The 23,333-nt window shown below is 48.2% G+C and overlaps 1 protein-coding gene and 2 non-coding genes across 3 annotated transcripts; 2 read left to right on the plus strand and 1 right to left on the minus strand.

The window, feature by feature from the left end:
• The first annotated feature begins 2,732 nt into the window (after positions 1-2,732).
• LOC123163235 (U1 spliceosomal RNA) lies at positions 2,733-2,892 on the plus strand. Its single transcript, XR_006481801.1, has one exon. It is a non-coding gene; the product is annotated as a U1 spliceosomal RNA (small nuclear RNA).
• Positions 2,893-2,996: 104 nt separating this feature from the next.
• On the minus strand, positions 2,997-3,861 carry LOC123159016 (16.9 kDa class I heat shock protein 2). The gene is made up of 2 exons (XM_044576819.1): positions 3,584-3,861; positions 2,997-3,491 (listed from the first exon to the last, which is right to left on the minus strand). The coding sequence occupies exons 1-2, from the start codon at positions 3,786-3,788 to the stop codon at positions 3,220-3,222; spliced, it is 477 nt and encodes a 158-aa protein (XP_044432754.1). The 5' UTR covers positions 3,789-3,861; the 3' UTR covers positions 2,997-3,219.
• Positions 3,862-6,018: 2,157 nt separating this feature from the next.
• Positions 6,019-6,110, plus strand: LOC123163323 (small nucleolar RNA SNORD96 family). The gene has a single exon (XR_006481842.1). It is a non-coding gene; the product is annotated as a small nucleolar RNA SNORD96 family (small nucleolar RNA).
• Positions 6,111-23,333: the final 17,223 nt, after the last annotated feature.

The raw sequence follows: 23,333 nt of genomic DNA on the forward strand, positions 1-23,333 counted from the left end.
TTAACTAGGGTATGTATATTTCTAGGTTTGAATCCAATTTCAAATTAGGAATATAGAAATGCCATGAGGATGGGAAAATAAAAATAAAATATTTTGCAAGAGGAACACCCTTGTCATTTGAGCGAAGTGTAGGCACAGGTTCTAGAACCAGAAAAAATAGACATATCCTCAATTAACAAAAAAGTACAATCTCAATCGGAACTTAAGAAACTACAACCAAAATTCAAGAAACAACAACCGGAATTCCCACCTAAACAATAAAATATGTTGACATGGGGAGGAACATATTTACTAGTTACATCACCCGCAATTGCCTGAATCTCAAGACGTTCCTCAAACTAATCATATACTTTACGCCATAGAGAATTGAGAATTTTCATGTTTTTCAATTCTCGTACTTGTAATCAGAAAGCTATGGAAGGAGACATCATTTTTCAATGAAACCAACATATAAAACTTTGGACAATTTAAAAAACAGAAGGAGTTGATTCCGACGAATCTCGGCTAGGGGGTCCCGAGCTGGTAGTCTAGATCCGATGGTAACAAGGACACAAGGTTTTATCCAGCTTCGGGCTCCCTCATAGAGATAATACAGTACATCCTTCTTGTGTTTGTATTGATTTGGGATGGAGTATAAAGTACAGGCGATCTACCATGAGGTTGTTGTGTTCCTGTCTACGAGCCCTTCCCCTCAGTTTATATAGATACTAGTGGCCCTACGGTTACAGATAAGTCGGCTACACATATGGTAATCGTGAAGTCTTCGAAAATATTCCTTCTACATGCCATGGGTCTCGTGGAGATGGCCTCCTGGTGAACCACCGTGGAGGGTCCTCGGCCCAGCCCACCTAATCGGGAGACGACGTGGTGAGTACCCCTTGGTACATGTGTCCCTCTCCAATTCCATGCAAACCTGCCCATTTCGCCGAACAAGCTGCTTTTGGCAAGACCTTGACGTAGCCCCAACCACTACCACCTTTGATTGACATTGGTATCGCGTTCTGCAAGGGGCGGGCCCGAGGGCCCACAAGTGAGCTTGGTGGTTGAAGGCGGTGTCGCATCCGGTGAGGGGCGAGCTAGAGGGACCGATGATGGGCATATGCTCGAGATGGCCCGTGAGTGAACGAGCTCATGGCAACCGATGAGTGGGTGAGTTTAAGGCAGCGTTGCGGTGACGAATTTGACGAGACTAAAGGCGGCATGCTCGGGTGGTGAATGGTCATGTGGTTTGTGGTTTTCATAGTCAATGTGACAATTCAGTATTGTAGATTGAACTTGCGATAGATGCGCTCCGCACAGGAGATATTGATACGCCTTTCGTGCTCCGGCCCTGGCCATGCCAGTCCCTAGGCAAACGGGCCTGGGCAGATCTCTCTTGGGTGAGGTGGTAGTCGGCGATGGTGTTTTTCGCCATCGGAGTTGATCCTTATGACGACCACTCCGGCCTACGGCGGCGAAAAAACTATGGATTGCGGTGGCCACCGAAAGGTCTTCCTGAAGGTTTCCTTTTCCGGACCCAACGCTTGACTTCGGCTTTCCTTTTCCGGACCCAATGCTTGACTTCGGTTGGGGGATGCAAAGAATGGACGACGACCCGAAAGGGATGGTTGTGCAGCAGAGGCGGTCCACATTGCATGTAACTATTGAGATCGTGGAGAAGTGGTGACAACAACATATAAGTGACTTTGATGGTGATGCTATTCGGTGCTACTCGAGCACCCGGTCTCGAGTTTCGGGGCGAAAGCCTAGATCTGACTCATGTTGATTTTATCTGGCAATGACGATGTTTTTATGTCGTTATCTTGTCGATGAGATTGCTCGGATATGCTCGAAATGGTTTAGTGTGAAAACCTAGATCCTAGCATTGGGTGGTTGGATCGGGTGACAACGATGATTGAGCGTCGCTCTCTTCATAAAGGCAATCTCATTGTCAGCGTTGTTGGTTTTTTCATCTTATATGATGTTGCTATTTGATTGATGTTTTATTTTGTTTTATATGGTGTTGCTAATTTGTTGTTGGCATGCCGACCGTGTCCCTCGTTCTTCGTCTAAGCATATCTTTGGTTCTTCGTCTACGATGCATAGCTTTGGATCGAAACTTGCGACAGTCCTGAAAAGGTCATCCCTCCAAAAATTGGTTGTGCCCAAGCGCTAGTGGCACTATCCATGTTTATTTTTTTTTATTTTTTTAGCATCATTGCTTTATTTATTTTTTGTCAGAACAGCTTTTGGGGCAACCACTTCCACATAGTAATTCGCGGCCAACCATTTGAAATAATTCAACTACACAAAATAGTGAATTCTTGGCAGAAAAAAATCTAGCTCCCATCTGTTTATTCACCAGGTACGTTTCATTTAGTTATTTATCACTCTCCCTGTTCTTTTGTATGGGTTTCCCTGTACTTCTTTTATACTTTCTTTTGTCATGAATCACTTATTTTTTACTTTTTAAGGGATTTTTTTACTTTTTTTTAGTCTAGTTTTACTTTTTTTTGAGGAGTCTATTTTTACTAGGCAATGCAAGAAGAGTACTGTACTCTTCGGTGTGAAAGAACCGAAGTACTCGGCCTGGCAATTCATAAGCCCAATTCCTTTCACGGACCACCAGAAAGTAGGCCCACGACATGAGCCACCACGGCAGGGCGTCTCAGGTTTAGTCCCACATCGCGAACGGGAGGAGGACGTGGAGGGAGAGCGGCCTATATAATAGGCTCCATGGGCATCGTTGCAAAGCACTTACCTGGACGGCGTCAACAGCTGATCAAGAAGAGCTGTGGCCTAGATCAATGGCTCATATTGCACCTTGTTGAGTGCGTTGGCCTACCATCTCTCTACGGGGAGAGTGGACGTTATAATTTGTGCTAGAGGGAGTACGCGTTCGCGCGGTCCCTGCTAAATTTTGAAAATTAAAATTTGGTCCTTGGCAGCGGTTGTTTATGCTTTCTCTGCTGCCCCCGCCAATCTTCCAAATCTGCTTCTGGTCCTTTCTGCTGCAGTTTACGATGGATGCTCGTCCACTAGCAGTAAATTCTTGGACTCAACACGATTAAAAGTGCCATATGCCGTAGCAGCTATATGGCGCATAAAGCACACTTCTAAACTACCGTACAGAATAACCTAGCATTACTGCTAAAGTAGAACACACGATACAGATTACTACCACGAGTACACGCTAATAAAAGAGGAGATGGCATTGTCACGGCGCGGTGCTTTTAGCCTTTATGCTATGTCGATGGAGCGGACGTTGCGCTGCTTCTGTGCCTCCTCGTCCTTGGGAACGACGACCCTGAGCACGCCGTCCAGCATGGTGCACCGGATGCTGTCCGCCTTGGCGTTCTCCGGCAGGCGGAACCGGCGCATGAAGGACCCGAAGCTGCGCTCCACGCGGTTCCAGGCGTCGCCCTTGTGCTCCTCCTCCCGCGTCTTCTCCCCGCTGATCTTGAGCACGTTGCCGTCCTCCACCTCCACCTTCACGTCCTCCTTCCTCACCCCTACACGCACGGCAGCAACATCAATGGATCAGATGGAAAGCTTTTCTGTGAGGCCGCCTTAACAAAAAAGACACGGGACACCACGTACGTACCGGGGATCTCTGCGGAGAAAATGTGCTCTTTGTCGTTCTCATGCCAGTCGACGTTGGTGCGAGCCATGGCGGTTGCGTCGTCCCGGCTGCCGCCTTCGCGGCGGCTGCGGTCCAAGGGCCAAGGAGAGCCGAAGGGGTCCCAGAGGTCGGAGGAGAAGGGGTCCATCCCTCCCCGGCCACCGCCGAACCAAGGCATGAGCGACATGGCTGACACGCACGGTGGTGTCTGGTTGACACGATGCCCCACGAGACAGATATGCTACCAGGCTGTTTGTAGTGGCAAGAGCGCTTCCACCTGGGCGGTTTTATAGTGCTCCAAATGCTTGCATGCATGGCCGCGTGGGGCATCGCATTGACACGTTTGCTGTGTACGTGCCGCCCGCCTGCACAGGTGTTGCCCCAGCGACGAGGCGTGTGATGCTTCTTGCTTTGGCGTGCGACGAGGCTGCCTTGGCACCGCACGCACATCTGGCGTGCATGCACGACAGTGGCGCCAGGCTGGGTTGTGGGTCGCCACTTGGTGAGACGAGATACCTTCTCTCCGTGTCATGCATTTGTACGTGGTCGAGACCGACGATGGCAAAACAGAGATACTAATCTACACAAAAAAACAAACAAACAAACAGAGATGTTAATGTAAGCATAGACAAATTAAAAGGCTTTGTAGGAGTCCGGACAAAAGATACGTAGGACTTTGATACCCTGTCCATCCAAAACCACACCAAAACCTTTTCCAGACCTGCGCCTCCATCCTTCTATTTTCGCTCCTTTCCTTTTTGTCTCTTGCCTTCGTCGCCGCTCCAATCATCCCGTCCGCCCCGCCATACCCGTACTAGAACTTGAGGAGTCCGTCACCTCCAACAGCACTCCCGGGCTTCAAGCCGCTTCTTCTCCGCCACCGTTTCACACCTCTCTACGACTGCCGTGCAGGTACTATCAACTCCTACGATACTCACCATGCCCAGCAACTGTTGGTGAAATGTCCAGGCTATTTTTTGTCCCTTCTTCTCTGAAGCAATGGATTCGGCTATGAAGTACATATATGAGTACTATGTTGAGTCATCCGCCGGCTCGTCCGACGAGGAAATCACTACACGGATGAGACGACGATGATGCAGGCGGTCCTTGCGGACTCGGAGCGGGCGAAAGAGCATGTTCTCAATTTCAAGGGATCAATCAAGGGTCATCGAGTGCTCAACCGCAACAGGACACCCATTGATTTGACACTGATGGACGACTACTTTGCCCCAATGCCCTCTTCGCTGATAATTTTCGCCGACGCTTTCAGATACACTAAAATGTCTTCGATCGTCTCTACCATGACGTCCGATCCTTTGATGACTACTTCATCTTAAAGAAGAACGCTGTGGGAAGGATTGGGTTCTCTGGTTACCAGAAGTGCGGCTGCACCGCGTATGACACGGTCACTAATTTATGAGCCGAGTACCTACGGATGTGTAAGAGCACATGCTGAGATGCCATGGTTAGATTTGCATTCATGCCAAGTACCGACGGATGTCTATGAGCACATGCTGAGATGCTATGGTCGAGTACCTACTGGAATCAGGATCTTTGCTGTCAGCCAGCTCTTTGCCGTCAGCTGGCTGACGGTAAAGCATGTCTTTGTCATCATTTTGAAGAAAGCTGACGGCAAAGAAAGAGCTGACGACAAAGAGCGTGTTTGCCGTCAGCTAGCTCTGTGTCGTCAGCTAGCAGACGACAAAAAGGGACGGTGGCCCACTAGTGAGAACCACCTAATGGCCACTTTCTTTGCCGTTCGTGAGCAGACGACAAAGAAAGTGGCAACCTAACGACCGTTTCCTCCCGGCCCCATCCCACTAGCTATGCTCTTTGTCGTCTGCTAGCAGACGGCAAAGAAATTAAACCTAACTAAAAAATGGTCCGCCCTGCGCCCCACCCCTCTCTCTCTCCCTCACCTCACTGACGCCCCCCGACGCCCCGACGCCCTCACCGCCCCGACCCCCGCCGCCCAGTCGTCCCGCCGTCCCAACGCCCTTGCCGCCCGCGCCACCACGACGCCCTCGCCGCCCGCGCCACCTCGACGCCCCTGCCGCCCCGACGCCCTCGCCGCCCCACCGCCCCGCCCGGCCCGGCGCCCCGCCGCCTCGACAACCAGGCGCCCCGCCGTCCCGACGCCCTAGCCGCCCCGGTGCCCCGCCGACCCACTCTGGTGAGCCCCCCCCTGTTTTTTCTTTTTTTTTCTACTACTAGTAATTAGGTTAGTTAGTACGGTTAGTTTCTTTTTTTTCTACTGCTACTAATTAGGTTAGTTAGTACTGTTAGTTAGGTTAGTTTGATTTTCTAGGTTAGTTAGGTTAGTGTCATTCCTCTCATGTCTTCTTTTGTCAGATTTTGTTTTCTGTAGTAATTTAAGTTCTGTCTTGTTGACTTGTTTGTTGAGTTGTGTTTCTGTTTGTCCGGTGATGAAAAACCTGTTAATCATACCATCTTTAGCGACTGATTGGTCGCTGTGCGCCCATGCTGTCATTCTGCAATTCTGAGGACAAATTGAACATCTTAGCGTAATTTTTCTGAGTACTTCTGAACTTATGCTGTGAAAATCTGCAATTCTGATGTCCACATTGGCTATGCCGTAATTTTGGAGACTGAATTTTATGGCGAAATGTTAATCGGGCTAGAATTTTTCAAATGGGCTATCCTTTTGGTGGATCTTGAGTTGCCTACTGCTACTTGTTTGATCATAAGCATAATCCTATTTGCCTAGAAAGCATTGTCTGACGGCTCAACCATTTGTTATGAAACTCTTTAAATATTCTTATTTGAACTCAGGAATCTGTGTAACGTTTCGGGTTGATTTTTCTTTCCTAATTGGAGATTGTTGTCTATGGATCCCGGTGATGACTTGTGATGTTAAAAAGTAGTGGCCTGATGCATACATTGATGAGATCTATATTATCACTCTGAGTGATCTGTCCGACAACATATCCAACTTTTTTTATGTTTGTGTTCTTTTGGTGATATTTCTGTTATCTGGACACAAATGTTCATAAATTGTTTATTTGCTTTGATCTTTGTTGTTAATTTTTGGTTTAAAATCTTTCTCTATGAAAAGAGTACACGCAGATCTTTGTTGTTATCTGGACACTTTTGCTTTGATCTTTAGACTAGGTTAGTTAGGTTAGTTAGGTTAATTAGTTTGTAGGTTAGTTAGGTTAGTTGGGTTAGTTTTGTTAACCAGTTCTACTTTTATTTTTACTAATTACTACTCCTAGAAAGCAACCATGTAAATGATCAGGATTAGGATGCATATGCATCCCTTTTCTTTTGTTTCTTGAAAATCAGAAAAGAAAAAGAAAAGGCAGGTTTAGTCATCATTTTTCAATTAGTTGGCTAATGGTTTCTAGAATTATTTGACCATGGGCATGGACAGGTAGCAACTAGGAAAGGTAGAATTTTGCATAAAGGGTTTTTGATGGATTGTTTATTTGACCAATGAGCTTTCCTAAATTTTCTCAAATATTTTATTATGTTTATGTTATACTAATTTCGTTTACTCTTGTCATTGCAGGTGTTGACACATGGTGGGCTTAGGTCGAGAGCGCTCCGAGCCTCGTTCCTCGGCGCGTGGGAGGGGTGTTGTTATTGCACCCCAGAACCTTCGAAGAGCGCTCCTAGACAGCATGCAGACACCCCCAGCACCTTCAGCGGGCGCTTCTTCTTTGGCCAGGAGAGGAGGTCGGGGGAAGAAGAGGGGTGCAGGTAGAGGTGAACGGGGTGCTGGGAGAGGTAGGAAGGTTGTTTTGCCTTCCTCGCCGCCACCCCCCGCTGATTCTCCAGACCATCGGAGTGCTCCGTCTTAGGTGGACCTGTCTGACCTGGACCCGTGTCGGACTCCGGTCCATGAGCCTCGGGTCGACGAGCCTCTGGTCGCCGAGCCTCGGGTCCCAGTGTCTTCCTCTCAGGAGACTCGGGTCCCAGAGTCTTCCTCCCAGGAGACTCGGGTCCCAGAGTCTTTGTCCCACGTGACTCCGGAGACTAGCAGCCATGTTGATGGTGTCAAGGAGACCTTATCTGAGGATAGCTACAGCGAGGGCGAGCTGGTTGAGGAGGGCAAGAAGGTCTACCAGCATGGTGGTACTAAGCTACCGTCCATGACGGTGACCCGCGACCAGAGGTGATTGATTCAGCCCAACGGGGAGAAGTAAGTGCATTTACTCTTTTTTAACCCTTTGCCTTCATGTTTGTTCAAATTTATATCTAATGTGTTGGCCTTGTCATACTGCAGGGGTTGGATACACGCAAATGGTGTCCGCAGGCCCAACCAGGTCCTTGGTACTATTTGCCGGCACCACTTCCCGGGTGGGTCATGTTGCCCGGTGAGGGTGAGCTTCCACATCTAGCACTGACCTGGGAGCTGTACGAGGCTGCCCCGGCCCCGCCGGGGGAGATGGTCGACGGTGTCGTGTGCGAGACGGTGACCGACATTGTGAGATGGCATTTTTGGGTAATTTCTTCTTTACAGAATTAAAAATCAATAGTACCTAGTGATTGTACTAATGATCAATGTTGTCTTGTTTGATTGCAGACCTTCTATAGGTGTCTTGAGGAACACGAGGCAGACGTGGCTATGGTTCTCGAAGCCGAGTGCAAGCGCCTACTTCAGAACTTATGGCACGAGGCTCGGGTGCAGGCTGTCCGAGACTACTACACCTAGACTAACATCAGGAGGCAGAAGAAGAAGTGCCACGTCAAGTATCTGAGTAAGGACAAGTACATGAAGGTAATTACCTATTCTTAAGGCCTTGTACTAGTTTCCTTGATTTGATTTGTAGGCATAGCATTGAAATTTCTCTTCGTCTAACTTAGGTGCCCCGAGATGGTGTGCGGATAAGATGGACTGTTGGGAGAGGTTGGTGGATGAGTGGTGCTCTCCCCAATGGCTAGCCATGCACAACAAGGCCAGGGCCAAGCATGCTCAGATGCAAGGTGTGCCGCACCATCAAGGGAGCTCCATCCTGTTTGAGTACAGGGATCACTGGGTATGTGGTTCGAGCCCTTAATGATTCATGCAATTTCATTCTTCATGCTAGCTTCAACCCTTTAATTACTAATTTACCTTGTTCCTCTCTTTCAGGCGTGACACAACAAGAAGGAGGTGCCGCCGCTGTACGACCTCTATGCCATGGCCCATAGTGCCCCATACAAGAAGGCCAAGGCATTCTCGGAGGATGACCTCAATCATCCAGAGAGCTTCACCAACATATCCTCCCACGACAAGCTTGTGAGGTACAGAGACTGGGGGAAGAAGATGAAAGGTGAGGACTTCAACCTGAGCCAGAGTCCTTTTGATCCTGAGCTCGTGATGCTATTTGGTTATGGGAGGAGACATGGCTCGGTAGCCATTGGGGATGGACTGATATGTTGTCCTAGAAGTCTCCCGGAGATCAAGAAGCGCCAGACAAGGTCTCTTCCCGAGATGAGGCCTCGACCACAGACAATGGACATCGCTATCGAGGCTAGGGCCCAGGAGCTTGTGGCGGAGGCAACCAGGAAGGCGGTGGAGAGGGTGAGGGAGATGGAGGAGATGGCGGCTAATCTGTTGGAGGCGGAGAGGAACCGGTACGACGCGGGTCATCGGGCCCTATACGAGATCCTCGTGGTAAGTTTCTCCCACATACTAGCCAAATCATGCACGCAATGTTCATTTCATTACTAACTAATATGACGGACTCGTGAAAACAAAATGTGTAGTCCGTGTGCGAGAAAACAGTCCAGACCCCTCCGCCGATGCCCCAGATTGCTCTAGCGGATACGATGAGTTTCATTTGAATGGTCATTAGTTACTAGTATTCACATTTCAGTTGCATCATGCTAACTAAACATTGCAAATGATCTTTCGTGTAGCACGCCTCCCAAAAAGGATCGACCGATCCTTCTCCGTCTTGCGGTGGCGCAACCCAGACCGATCCTTCACCTCCTGGATTATGGTAAGTTTTCCCAGGTGTTTTGCTTAACAAATGCTTTGTTAGCTAGAAAATGGCATAACAACCTAGGATAGCTCAATAATGATCTATATCTAGCTTAGCTAGTTCATTTATGACATAATTAGCTCACTTAGGTAAAAAATGGCATAACAACCTAGGATAGCTCAATAATGATCTATAATTAGCTTAGCTACTTCATTTATGACATAATTAGCGCATTTAGGTAAAAAATGGCATAATAACCTTGGTTTAGGTCCAAAATGACATATACTTAGCTCATTTTCCTCAAAAATGATATAATAACCTTACTTAGCTCCGAACTGACATACTTTACCTAGGATAGCTATAAAATGACCTATACTTAGCCTTTTTTTTCCTCCTAAATGACTTAATATGCTTAGTTAGCTAAAAACTGTCATTACTACCTAGGATAGCTAAATAATGATCTATACTTAGCTTACATAGTTCATTTATGACATAATTAGCTTACTTAGGTAAAAATGGCATAATAACCATGGTTTAGCTCCAAACTATCATATAATTAGTTTATTTTCCTCCAAAATGACAAAATAACCTTACCTACCTCCAAAATGACACATTTTAACTAGAATAACTCTAAAATGACCTACACTTACCATTTTGTCCTACAAAATGAATAAATATGCGTAGCTAGCTCAAAAATGGCATAACTACCTAGGTTAGCTCCATAATGACCTATTTACCTAGCTTAGCTCTAAAATGACCTACACACTTAGCATTTTTACCTACCTTAGCTAAAAAATGGCATTTTACCTACCTTAGTTAGAAGAAGAAGAAGAAGAAGAAGGAAGACGAAGAAGAAATCTTCTTCTTCTTCTTCTTCTTCTTCTTCTTCTTCTTCTTCTTCTTCTAGCTAGTCTTCTTCTTCTTCTTCTTCTAACTTCCATCTTTCCTAATTTGCAGATTTGCTTGAGATGAGGAAGCTAGCATTGATGGAAACTTGTTGCAAACTTTTACTTGTGCTTGCGCTTCCTTTTTATTTATGGAAACTTGTTGGATATGTATGTATGGAAATGTTGTTGGAAACCATTGTATGTTGTTGGAAACTTGTATATGTCGTTGGAAACATATTGTTGGTATGATTGTTGAAATTATTTTGAAATGTGTGTATATATATATGTGAAATTCTGTCAAATAATGAATTTATGAAAAAAAAGGAAAACAGGGGCTATATAGCCACTTTGCTGTTTGCTAGCTGACGGCAAAGGTCTTTGACGTCCGCTAGCAGACAGCAAAGCTGCCATGTGGCAGCTACCTGTACAACCTGGGGTGTAGTGGGCTGGCCTATTTGGCAGGTTTGTCGTCAGCCAGCAGACGGTAAAGGCCTTTGCATCTTTGCCGTCAGCTGGCTGATGACAACGATGCAAAGGCCTTTGCCGTCTGCCAGCTGACGGCAAAGCACGCTGTTAACCACTTAACGGACCTGAACTGCCACGTATGCCGTCCAGGCTCTTTGCCGTCGGTCAGCAGACGACAAAGCCCTTTACATCTTTGCCGTCTGCCAGCAGACAGCAAAGAGGCCTTTGTCGTAGCCCATGCCTTCTATGATCTTGACTTGAAGGTGACAGAGATACAAACAACAGTTGAGAAGCTCCAAGAAGAAGCAGAAGAGAGGAAGGGGAAAGCAACCACTAAAGTGCTTCATAGAGTGCCTAGGGCACATAGATCTGTAGCAGTGCTAGTGCCAGACACTAGAGCTACAACATCAGCACCTGCAGCCACAACTCCAGTTGCCCCTCCAGTGGCAACTCCACCAGCTCCATCAACTTCAACATATGCTTTCATCCTTGGAGTCCTCTCAACACCACCTCCCGAAGATCAAGCTTAGAGAGCCCCATAGCACTATGCATTTTCAAGCTTTTTGGTAACTTGTTGCCAAAGGGGGAGAAAGTGTATAGATCATAGGCTTCGAGAGAGAGAGAGAGAGAGAGAGAGCTTTGCTTCTTTGGCTACTTATTTGCTTGCTTGCTTGATTGATACTTTTTGTTTATGTGTGTGAGATACTTTGTATGGTCATGTGTTTGATCATATCATGCTTAATTCTTGTGCTTGGATGATACTATTCCCTATCTTTTATGTATGATCATTCAGTTTGCCTTGTTCCTATTTCTATCATTTTGAGTGCTCCACTAAGATGTATGTGACATGAAAGAGTAACCCATGATCCTAATTGGTTGTGCATTTGTATTCAAAAGCAAATCTTAGATAATGCACAAATTTAGGGGGAGCTCATGCTTATCACATACTTCTCAAAGCGACGATGTTTTTCATTCTTATTATCATTTATCAAAGCTTTGATCTATATGTTGTCATCAATTACCAAAAAGGGAGAGATTGAAAGTGCAACTAATCCGTGGGTGGTTTTGGTAATTCTTAACAACATATAGCTCATTGAACTAATGCTCTTTCAAGATGAACATTTCAGAAAGTTCAATGATTGGCATGGCATGGACTAGAGATGTGGACCCCTCAAAATGCTAAGGACACATATTGGCAACAAGCTCAAGACTCTACATTTTCTTTTTAGTGATCCAAGATCACATTGAGTCCATAGGAAAGCCAATACTATTAAAAGGGGATGAGGTGTTGCTTAATGGCTTGCTTGCTCAAAATGCTTAGTGATATGCTCCAAAACCCTCAACCACTTTCTCATTTCCTTCTTATGTCCTAAACCTAAAAGCCAAACTTAGCCCCACTGATTTGATATATTCGGCGCCACCGAGTTCATTTGACATAGCCACTGCCACAAACCCTAATCAATTCGGTTTCACCGATAGGGATCTTGGTCTCACCGAGATGGGGTTGCAAACTCTCTGTTTCCCTTCGTAACGTTTCGGTCTCATCGAAATGAGCGATCCGTCCCACCGAGTTTGCAATGCAAACTCCCTGTTTCCTTTTCGTAACATTTTGGTCCCATTCAAATGAGCGAATCGGTCCCACCGAGTTTGCATGACCAACCCCCTGTGTGCCTATTACTGAAATCGGTCCCATCGAGTTCATGTGATCGGTCTCACCAAGATTACGTTATGCCCTAACCCTAGCGAATCGGTCCCACCGAGTTGATCATATCGGTCCCACCGAAAATCCTAATGTTCATATTTTCACCTATATCGGTCTGACCGAGTTTCACCATTCTGTCTCACCGAGTTTGGGAATCTGTGTGTAATGGTTAGATTTTGTGTGGAGGCTATATATACCCCTCCATCCATTCTCATTCGTGGAGAGAGCCATCAGAACGTGCCTACACTTCCAGCATTCATTTTCTAAGAGAGAACCACCTACTCATGTATTGAGACCAAGACATTTCATTCCAACCACAAGAATCTTGATCTCTAGCCTTTCCCAAGTTGCTTGATATGTCTCCAACGTATCTATAATTTATGAAGTATTCATGTTGTTATTTTATCATTCTTGGGTGTTTTACAATCATTTTATAGCAACTTTATATCATTTTTGGGACTAACCTATTGACCCAGTGCCCAGTGCTAGTTGCTGTTTTTTGCTTGTTTTTTACATCGCAGGAAATCAATATCAAATGGAGTCCAAACACTGCGTAACTTTTTGGAGATTTTTTCTGGACCAGAAGGAACCCAATAGGCCTGAGCTGCACCTGGGGGGTTCCCCGAGGTGGGCACAACCCACCAGGGCGCGCTAGGCCCCCCTAGCGCGCCCAGGTGGGTTGTGCCCACCTCGGTGGCCTCCCGCGCCCCCTATTTGTACTATAAATTCCCAAATATTCCGAAACACTTCGGGGTAAACCTAGATCCAAAGTTCCGCCGCCGCAAGATCTCTGTATCCACGAAAACCAATCTAGACCCTATTCTGGCACCCTGTCGGAATCATCTCCGGTGGCCATCTTCATCATCCTGGCGGCCACCACGACGAGGAGGGAGTAGTCCACCCTCGGGGCTGAGGGTTTGTACCGGTAGCTATGTGTTTGATCTCTCTCTCTCTCTCTCGTGATTTATATCATGGGCTTTGTTAATGTAGTCGGATCATATGATGTTTCTCCCCTCTATACTCTTGTTATGATGAATTGAATCTTTACCCTTCAAAGTTTTGTCTTGTCGGGTTGAATATTCAGAGATGAGAACACATGATATATGTCTTGTAATATGAAGACTTGAGGTGATAATGAGGTATCTTATTGATTCACTTGATATGTATTATGGCATTCAACTCGTGGATTCCGGCGGTGATATTGGGGTAATCTATGCATAGGGGTTGATGCACATTTTTCTCCGGCGAAAAATTTGGGGTCTCTTTATAGTTCTTTGTGTTGATTAAGTATTATGAATATGAATTTGCTTTGGTGTTATTCTAGTACGAACTCTAGGATAGATCAAACGGAAAAAATATCTTTGTGTTATTTTAGTACGAACTCTTGAATAGATCGAACGGAAAAAATAGCTTTGAGGTGCTTTCGTGATCTACAAACAATTCCTATCTTTTGTTCTCTGCTAATAGGAACTCGAGAGTGATTCTTTATTGCACTTTGAGGGATAATCATATGATCCAACTATGTTAGCATTGTTGAGAGGTTGCACTAGTGAAAGTATGGAGCCTAGGCCTCATTTTTAAGCATTGCAACACCGTTTTTGTGCCCATTTACTATTTTCTACCTTGCCGTTTTTATTTATTCAGATTATAAAAATATATTTCTACCATCCATATTACACTTTTGTCACCATCTCTTCGCTGAACTAGTGCACCTATACAATTTGCCATTGTATTGGGTGTGTTGGGGACACAAGAGATTTCTTGTATTTGGTTGCAGAGTCGTTTGAGAGAGACCATCTTCATCCTACATCTCTCACGTATTGATAAACCTTAGGTCATCCACTTGAGGGAAATTTTCTATTTTCCTACAGAACTCTGCGCTTGGAGGCCCAACACGTGTCTACAAGAATAAAGTTGCGTAGTAGACATCAAGCTCTTTTCTGGCGCCGTTGCTGGGGAGGTGAGTCTTGAAGGTATATCTTTAGATCTTGCAACTGAATCTTGTAGTTTCTTGTTTTATCACTAGTTTGGTTCATAAAAGAAAACTACAAAAAAATGGAATTGAGGTTGAGGGAGTCCTGGATTAGGGGGTATCCGGACAGCCGGACTATATACATCGTCCGGACTATTGGAGCGTGAAGATACAAGACTCAAGACTCCGGCCCGTGTCCGGATGGGACTATCCTTTGTGTGGAAGACAAGCTTGGCGATCCGGATATTATATTTCCTTCCTTGTAACCGACTCCATGTAAACCCTAGCCCTCTCCGGTGTCTATATAAACCGGAGAGGTTGGTCCTTAGAAGGCCGATCACAATTACAACCATACCATCATAGGCTGGCTCCTAGGGTTTAGCCTCTACGATCTCGTGGTAGATCTACTCTTGTACTACCCATATCTTCAATATTAATCAAGCAGGAAGTAGGGTTTTACCTCCATCGAGAGGGCCCGAACCTGGGTAATCATTGTGTCCCTTGCTTCCTGTTACCATCAGCCTAAGACGCACAGATCCGGACCCCCTACCCGAGATCCGCCGGTTTTGACGCCGAGATTGGTGCTTTCATTGAGAGTTCCTCTGTGTTGTCGCTTCGAGGCTTGATGGCGTCTTCAATCGTCAACAACACGGTCCAGGGCGAGACTTTTCTCCCCGGACAGATCTTCGTGTTCGGCGGCTTCGCACTGCGGGCCAATTCGCTTGGCCATCTGGAGCAGATCGACAACTACGCCCCTGGCCACCAGGTCAGGTTCGGAAACTTGAACTACACGGTGGATATTCGCGGAGACTTGATCTTCGACGGATTTGGGCCTGCGCTAGGAGCATCGAACAGTCACGATGAGCACGGCTTAGACCTGCTATCGGACGGTGCTCGGGATATCACCCCTGCCATAGCCCCGGATCTAAATCCGGAGCAGGTTGCATTGCCTAAGGACGGAGTGGTGGACCCCACCCTGCAGGCCGCATACTCATCAGCGGTGGAGCCGAACACAGGTCTCACCTCTGTGGAAGCCTGTAACCCCGGGCCCCCGGACTCGTCTTCTGTTGATGGTTTTGGTCCGCACACCCTCGAGCCAGTCGAGCCAGGTTGGGCTCCGGTAATGGAGTTTACCGCGGCGGATATCTTCCAGCACTCGCCCTTTGCCGACATGCTGAACTCGTTAAAGTCTCTCTCTTTGTGAGGAGGCTCTAGGATGAACTATGTCCGGCTTGAGTGGGAAGCAGGCGACGAAGGAATTCGCTGCTTACCCACCACCCACTTCATTGCCACGATCGATGATTTAACCGACGTTCTTGACTTCGTCTCCGAAGACATCGACGGCATGGACGACGATGCAGGAGAAGCTTCAGAATCTCTGGGGCACAGGACTACTACCTCGCCACACGATATATACATGGTAGATACACCCAAGAAGGACGACGACGATAATCCGGAAGATAAAACACCCAGGCAAAAGCCAAAACGGCGGCGCAGACGCTGCTCAAAGTCCAGCAATAGTAAAAATAGCGACAAGAGCGCAAGAAGGATCGACATACCAGTAAACCCCGAAGGCAATAACGACCGCATGGACCCAGCGATGGAGCAGGACGAGCCAAGTCACGCCGAACCGAGTTCGGAGCAGATGCCCGATCACAATGATCCGGAGGGACGAGCTCATCAAACCGCCCCAGGACAGGAACATAGTCCGGCCGATGATGCATTCATCATTCTGGAAGAACGCGTGGAATGAGACAACCTCCACCGAAAGCTTATGGCCACAACGAGAAGTCTAAAAAAGCAGAAGCAACGGCTCAAAGCTGCACAGGAAATGCTCAGTCACAGATGGAATAAAGTGCTAGACACTGAAGAAAGATATGGCGACGATCGCCATACAAAAAGCTATCCAAAACGCAAACTACTGCCAGAATTCGACGACGATGCCGTTCCACCAAAGAATAATACGACCAGGAGACCAGATGTACCGCTTCACAACCGCAACAGAGCGGCTACTGACGCTGCACACAATCTACGTGAGCATCTGGATAATAAAGCCGGTGCAGCTAGGTCCATCTATGGATCTAAAGGACACACCCCGGCGAGGGACCATGGTCACCAAAACGATCATACAAGCCAAATACCAGTTCGGAATAAACACCGGACACAACAACAACCGACTGCATGCCATAGCGCGTCCATATATAAAGGGGCTGCTCACCCCCTGTGCTTCACCGAAGAAGTACCGGACCATGAATTCCCACAAGGTTTTAAACCTGTGAACATAGAGGCATACGACGGAACGACGGACCCAGGGGTCTGGATCGAGGATTTTATCCTGCATATTCACATGGCTCGTGGGGATGACCTCCACGCCATCAAATACCTTCCCCTCAAGTTGAAGGGACCAGCTGGACACTGGTTGAAAAGCCTCCCCGAAAATTCAATTGGGAGTTGGGAGGAACTCGAGGACGCTTTCAGGGCCAATTTTCAAGGGACTTATGTCCGGCCTCCGGATGCAGACGATCTAAGTCACATAATCCAACAGCCCGGAGAGTCCGCCCACAAGCTTTGGAACAGATTCCTCACTAAGAAGAATCAAATTGTCGATTGTCCGGACGCCAAAGCCTTAGCAACATTCAAACACAACATCCGCGACGAGTGGCTCACTCGACACCTCGGCCAAGAAAAGCCAAGGACAATGGCAGCCTTAACAAGCCTTATGACCCGCTTTTGCGCGGGTGAAGATAGCTGGCTAGCCCGTAAAGGCACCAGCGACCCCAGCACATCCGAAATAAGGGATGGCAATGGGAAGCCACGGCGTAATAAAAACAAACGCCAAAACAAGGAAGAGAGCCCGGACAACACAACGGTCAATGCCGGATTCAGTGGCTCTCGACCTGATCAGCAAAAGAAGCCATTTAAAGGCAGTAAAGAGGGACCGTCCGGTCTGAACAGAGTCCCAGACAGACTATGCCAAATTCATGGCACCCCCGAGAAACCTGCGAACCACACGCATAGAGAATGCTGGGTCTTCAAGCAGGCCGGCAAATTAAATGCCGAACACAAGGGAGGGACACACCAAGTGAAGACGAGGATGAACCTCGCCAGCCGAACACTGGGGAACAGAAAAAATTCCTGCCAGAGGTTAAGATAGTAAACATGATCCACGTGACTCACACATTCACGAGAAGGCACGAACGCGCGCTCAGAGACGCACATGATATAGAGCCCATCGTACCCGCATCTGACTACTGGATGTCTCATCCGATCACCTTCGATCACACGGACGGCCGAACTAGTATTCGGCGCGGAGGATCAGAGGCCTTGGTGCTTGACCCAATAATCGACGGATACCGTCTCACCCATGTCCTCATGGACGGCGGCAGTAGTCTCAATTTAATATAAGAGGACACTGTCCGCAGAATGGGGATAAACCCATCCAAAATTAGCCAAAGCAACACCACCTTTGAAGGGGTGATACCAGGCGTTGAAGCCTACGTCAGGGGATCCGTCGTGCTGGAAGTAACATTTGGCCCCTAGGCAACTCCAGAAGCGAAGAACTACTCTTCACCATCGCACCCTTCCAAAGCGGCTATCATGCATTGCTTGGAAGAACGGCCTTCGCCCGCTTCAACGCATTGCCGGACTATGGCTACCTTACACTCAAGATGCCCGGTCCACGTGGCGTCATCACCGGTAACGGAATCACAGAGCGCTCTTCACGTGCAGAGGAACACGCGGCGGCCCTAGCGGCCAGACTATAAGCGGCCTCCAATATCAAAAACATGACTGGTCATTAAGACCACAAACACGGTTAGACGAGTCCGGTAGCCCGGATAAACTGAACCAGGGCATCGTATATGTAATCCCACAGCGGAAACCAGGGGCTATAAATATTTAATACAGCCCCACACTTGGCTTAACCTTATTGGCAGGCCAACATCTTACACTTTTATTATCCATCGCATACTTACGTTGTACTCTCCTATGAGTTTTATTTTTTCCACAGACAACGTTCGCGCGATACCCCTCCAGGATATGGCACAACGGAGACAAAGGCGCAGATGTGCAGCAGGGCCCCGCTCAACAGGTTTCTTTTTAGATTAAGCCCCCGTGTAAACCTTTTCTACTGCCTCTTGTTGTTTAACCATCCCATGGGTCCCATACCCACAGAGGATACTGCCGTTATTGGCATTTCGCCACGACAGATTAAACGAACGTACCTAGAAATCTGGGGTTTATAATAGGCTTTCTTCAGCCTATTTTCTTTTACAAAGACCGAATACCTTCGGGAGTGTTCGGCGTCACGAGTTTGGCCTTATATGCATCAGCTCCGAATCATGTCTTTGGTCAAATGTTGGGTTTGCCCGGCTCCTGGGTTTGTCGCCTTACGTTCCGTTATTATCGACTAAGGCGGCCAAAGGAGAACTACTGCGATTGTGCCCTGGTTATTCTGGATGAGCACCTCAGTAGAGAAAGCCGAAAACTGACTGTCATGATACAGCGAGAGACTGTTCAACCACTCGAAGACTCACCGGAATCTTTAGGATTCCTCCGCATTAACGAAGGGCCGTTTCCCGGCCATGTACATACGCGCCCGTATTCGGATGCACGCGAAGGTACCAGGGGCTACATAGTAGCCCCACCGTTAGACCCCCATGGCTAAGCGAAAGTGTTACAGCTATATAGTCTGGTTGCCTAGTTCGACGTGCGATCACCTCCTTAATGGACCAAGACGTTGGCTCAAGTGTGATTAAGCATATTTTTTGCGAACAACCCCGCATTGTATGCGTGGGGGCTGAAGCCAACGACTGCTAACTTTCGGATTACTTATATTTATATAAAAACCACCGCAAAGGGGACACAATCATATTTTCGGGCAAAAAGTATAAATATAGCCTCATAATCAAAATACACATTGTTTTTACAATGATTCGACTTATCACTCGAACAAGACATTTTTCGAGCACTACGCCTCTATTAGGCGGGAACCTTCTGTGACCTGCGCCAAGTAGTGCTCGGCCGGATATTGACCTCCCGCCGGATCCTGGGTCGCTATAATGGTGGCCTCCATATTCGTCCAATAGTCTTTAACGCGGGCAAGAGCCATTCGTGCACCCTCTATGCACGCCGACCTCCTCATAACGTCAATCCAAGACACGGCCCCAAGGAATTGTTGCACCAAACCAAAGTAACTGTCCGGCTTAGGCCCCTTCGGCCAAAGATGGACTATTACAGATCGCATTGCAATCTCGGACAGCCTGTGAAGCTCTGCCACAGCAGCCACCTTCTCATTTAGCGGCAGCGGGTGAGTGGGAGCATTGAACTGCGACCAGAAAAGCTTCTCCACTTCCTTATCACCTTGACCCTCGAAGAACTTGGCAGCGTCAGCTGTACTATTCGGCAAGTCCGCATATGCGTCTGCAGGACTCCAGCGTCCAGCCAGGGGAGCATACTTCGGATCCAAAAACTTTGTCCGCAGTAAGTAGGAGCCCCCAGCCACAATTTTGTCGGCCTGTTGGAGCTCCTCCCACATACCCCGGATCTCGGTCCGCATATCTTTGGTGGCATTAAGTGCCTTGTCCAGCTCGGCCGAACTAGCCTTATTCTCCTTTTCACGGAGTACATACCGGTCGGCGGCATTTTTCAACTCCCCAGCCATTTCGGCTATCTTTTCCTCGCTTCGGCGATGAGCAGCCTGTTCGGCTCTCAATTCTTCTGCTGCTTTTAGGGCAGCCGCATTGCTAGCCCGAGCTTGTTCCTTGGCCTGAGCAAGTTCTGCCCTCAGGGCCTCCACGACAGCAGCACCATCTGCAATACAAACACATTGCATTAATATTATGCCCCCCTCGCATTTTCCTATACAACATAATAAGGGAAGCAGAGCACATACCCTGTGACTCTTCCAGCCGCTTGTTCACCAGCGTAATATCGGCATCGATAGATCCGATCTGCCTCCTTAGTTCGGCAACTTCAACAGACTGGTCGGCTGCCGGATCCTTAGATACCTGCGCACATGTACAACGCATCCATTAATATATGTTCCCCCGTTTGCCGCCTATGGCGGGCAACCAGAGTCTCATGGGCTACTATCCATAGGGAGCACACCTAGCACGTGCCTTACAACCAAAAAATAGTGCATTTTTCACTACATACCTCAAAGCATTTGAGCAGGCTCGTAAATGCCTCATTCAAGCCGCTTGTAGCGGATGAAATCTTCGTGAGCACCGTGCTCATTAGTGAGCGGTGCTCCTCCGAGAGTGCGGCTCGCTCCAGAAGGCCTGTCAGCACGTCCGGCAGGACGTCGAACTGTGTCGGACCCTTCTCATCGCCCCCTCCCCCCGTGGGAGCCAAACGCTCCGTGCTCAGGGCGACTGATGTATTAGCTTCCAACTTCGATAGATCCGGACTCCTCCGTGACAACACCTCAGTGTCGCCCGCTTCATGAGGCGAAGAGGTGGGTGGGGTCTCACTCTCCATCATCTCCGGAGGAAGATCCCCCGAAGACGAACTCTGTTGAGAAGAGCTGCTAGCCGGACTGCAAAAGACGAAGTCCTGGTTATGGATCTCGGAGAAACACCGTACCTTCAAATTAATGATTAACTTACAGCTCGGTGGAGGGCTTGCCCGTTGGTAGGCACGACGCGGTGAGGGTGCCCGTCGCGGCAGAGCCCCCTGGTGATACCTTCTTTCCTTGCTTGGGCATCTCCGTCTCCAAGTCTTCGGAGGTGGCCCTCTTCCTCCCGCATGGGGAGGAGGCTTTAGCCTCCCCTTCCTGACTATCCTCCTCAGGGGAGGTAACGATTCCCCCGGTTTGGATGCGTAGTGTGTGAGGTTTGGCTTCACTGCCTTTTCCTTTGCCTTTCCCTGAGGGGATTCTGCTGAGCACCCGACCAAGCATCTTGGCAACGGTTGGACCAGAAGAGCCCTCAGGAAGTGGCGCCGGACACCTGATTCTCTCCGCCTTATTGAGCCATTCCTGTCCACGGAGGGTTTTTCAAAATAATGGTAGTATCCGGATTTAAGGTTACTTACTTGGGCATCTAGGCGATTGCAGCTTAGGCCCGCATCCTCGGTGGTGTCCGGACACTTTACTTGTGGTCCGAAGAATAATTTACACATCCCTTCGAGCTTCAGGCCGAAGAAGTTCTTAATAGTCCGCGGACCCTCCGGATTGAACTCCCACATCTGGAGAGGCCGACGTTTGCACGGCAACATCCGTCGGATTAGCATCACTTGAATTGTGCTGACAAGATTTATGTCCCTCTCGAGAAGCTCTCGAATGCAGTTCTGCAATACTGGTACATCGCCAACGGCCCCCCAATTCCATCCTACGTCGGTCCAAGATGCCAACTGTGATGGGGGCCCAAGCGGAACTCGGGGGCGGCTACCCACTTTGTGCCTCTGGGATCCCTAACATAAAACCACCTCCGTTGCCATACATCGGATACTTCCGGGAAAAAACCCTCTGGCCATGGGGCATCGGCATTCCTGCTTATTATGGCACCTCCGCACTCCGCAAGCCGCCCCTCGATCATCTTCGGCTTCACATTGAAGGTCTTGAGCCATAAGCCGTAGTGTGGAGTGATGTGGAGAAAAGCCTCACACACAATAATGAAGGACGAGATATGGAGGATAGCGTCCGGAGCCAGATCATGAAAATCCAAGCCATCATAGAACATGAGCCCCCTCACGAAGGGGTCGAGGGTGAGGCCCAGGCCTCGGAAGAAGTGAAGGACAAACACAACACTCTCATTGGGCTCCGGAGTAGGGATAACCTGCCCTGGAGCAGGAAGCCTGTGCTGGATATCGACGGTCAGGTATCCGACCTCCCTAAGCTTCGTAATGTCCTCCTCCTGGATCGAGGAGGCCACCCACCAGCCTTTGGCGTTGGATCCGGACATATTGGAGGATCTGGGGTGTTGGGGCTTAGGTCTTGGGTGTTAGAACTCGAGGCGTGAGAAGGAGCAAGGGAGGTGGAAAAGAGGCATAGGCCTCGACCCCTTTATAAAGGGGATGAATATCAAGAGTCCTCAGCGTGACCGCTTGAGACTTATCCAAAAATACACGGAGTCATACCAACGGTCGTCGTGGGGTCACACACGCCCATATTGATGAAAGATCCCATAATAAGAGGAACACGATCTCTGCTTTGGGAGGACGTGCCAATAAAACCGCCTCGCAACGCGAGTCGAGGTGGGGCAAGAAACGCCGGTTTGTGTTGGACCAGGCCACGATGCAAGGGCACGACGTACGAAGATTCCCAGCAGAACAGATTTATGCTATGTTCCCTACAATGGTATGTGAAGATCATCTTGCGGATCCGGACATGGACTGAGTGTTCGATACTTACTTTGGAGTATTCGGAGAAGGAACCCGCCTTGCAATGCCGAAGACAAGACTGTGGGCCGGACTCATCGTCATTGAAACCTGGTTCAGGGGCTACTGAGGGAGTCCTTGATTAGGGGGTATCCGGACAGCCAGACTATATACATCGTCCGGACTATTGGAGCGTGAAGATACAAGACTCAAGACTCCGGCCCGTGTTCGAATGGGACTCTCCTTTGCGTGGAAGACAAGCTTGGCGATCCGGATATTATATTTCCTTCCTTGTAACCGACTCCATGTAAACCCTAGCCCTCTCCGGTGTCTATATAAACCGGAGAGGTTGGTCCTTAGAAGGCCGATCACAATTACAATCATACCATCATAGGCTAGCTCCTAGGGTTTAGCCTCTATGATCTCGTGGTATATCTACTCTTGTACTACCCAT

The sequence above is a fragment of the Triticum aestivum genome, chromosome 7B (assembly GCF_018294505.1).
Source record: "Triticum aestivum cultivar Chinese Spring chromosome 7B, IWGSC CS RefSeq v2.1, whole genome shotgun sequence".
Taxonomy (NCBI): Eukaryota; Viridiplantae; Streptophyta; class Magnoliopsida; order Poales; family Poaceae; genus Triticum; species Triticum aestivum.

Excerpts from the sequence above, each read along its gene's own strand:
- LOC123159016 (XM_044576819.1), bottom strand. The coding sequence starts at position 3,788 with ATGTCGCTCATGCCTTGGTTCGGCGGTGGCCGGGGAGGGATGGACCCC. Across the intron at positions 3,492-3,583 it reads TTTCTCCGCAGAGATCCCCG|GGGTGAGGAAGGAGGACGTG; the intron begins GTACGTACGTGG and ends CCGTGCGTGTAG.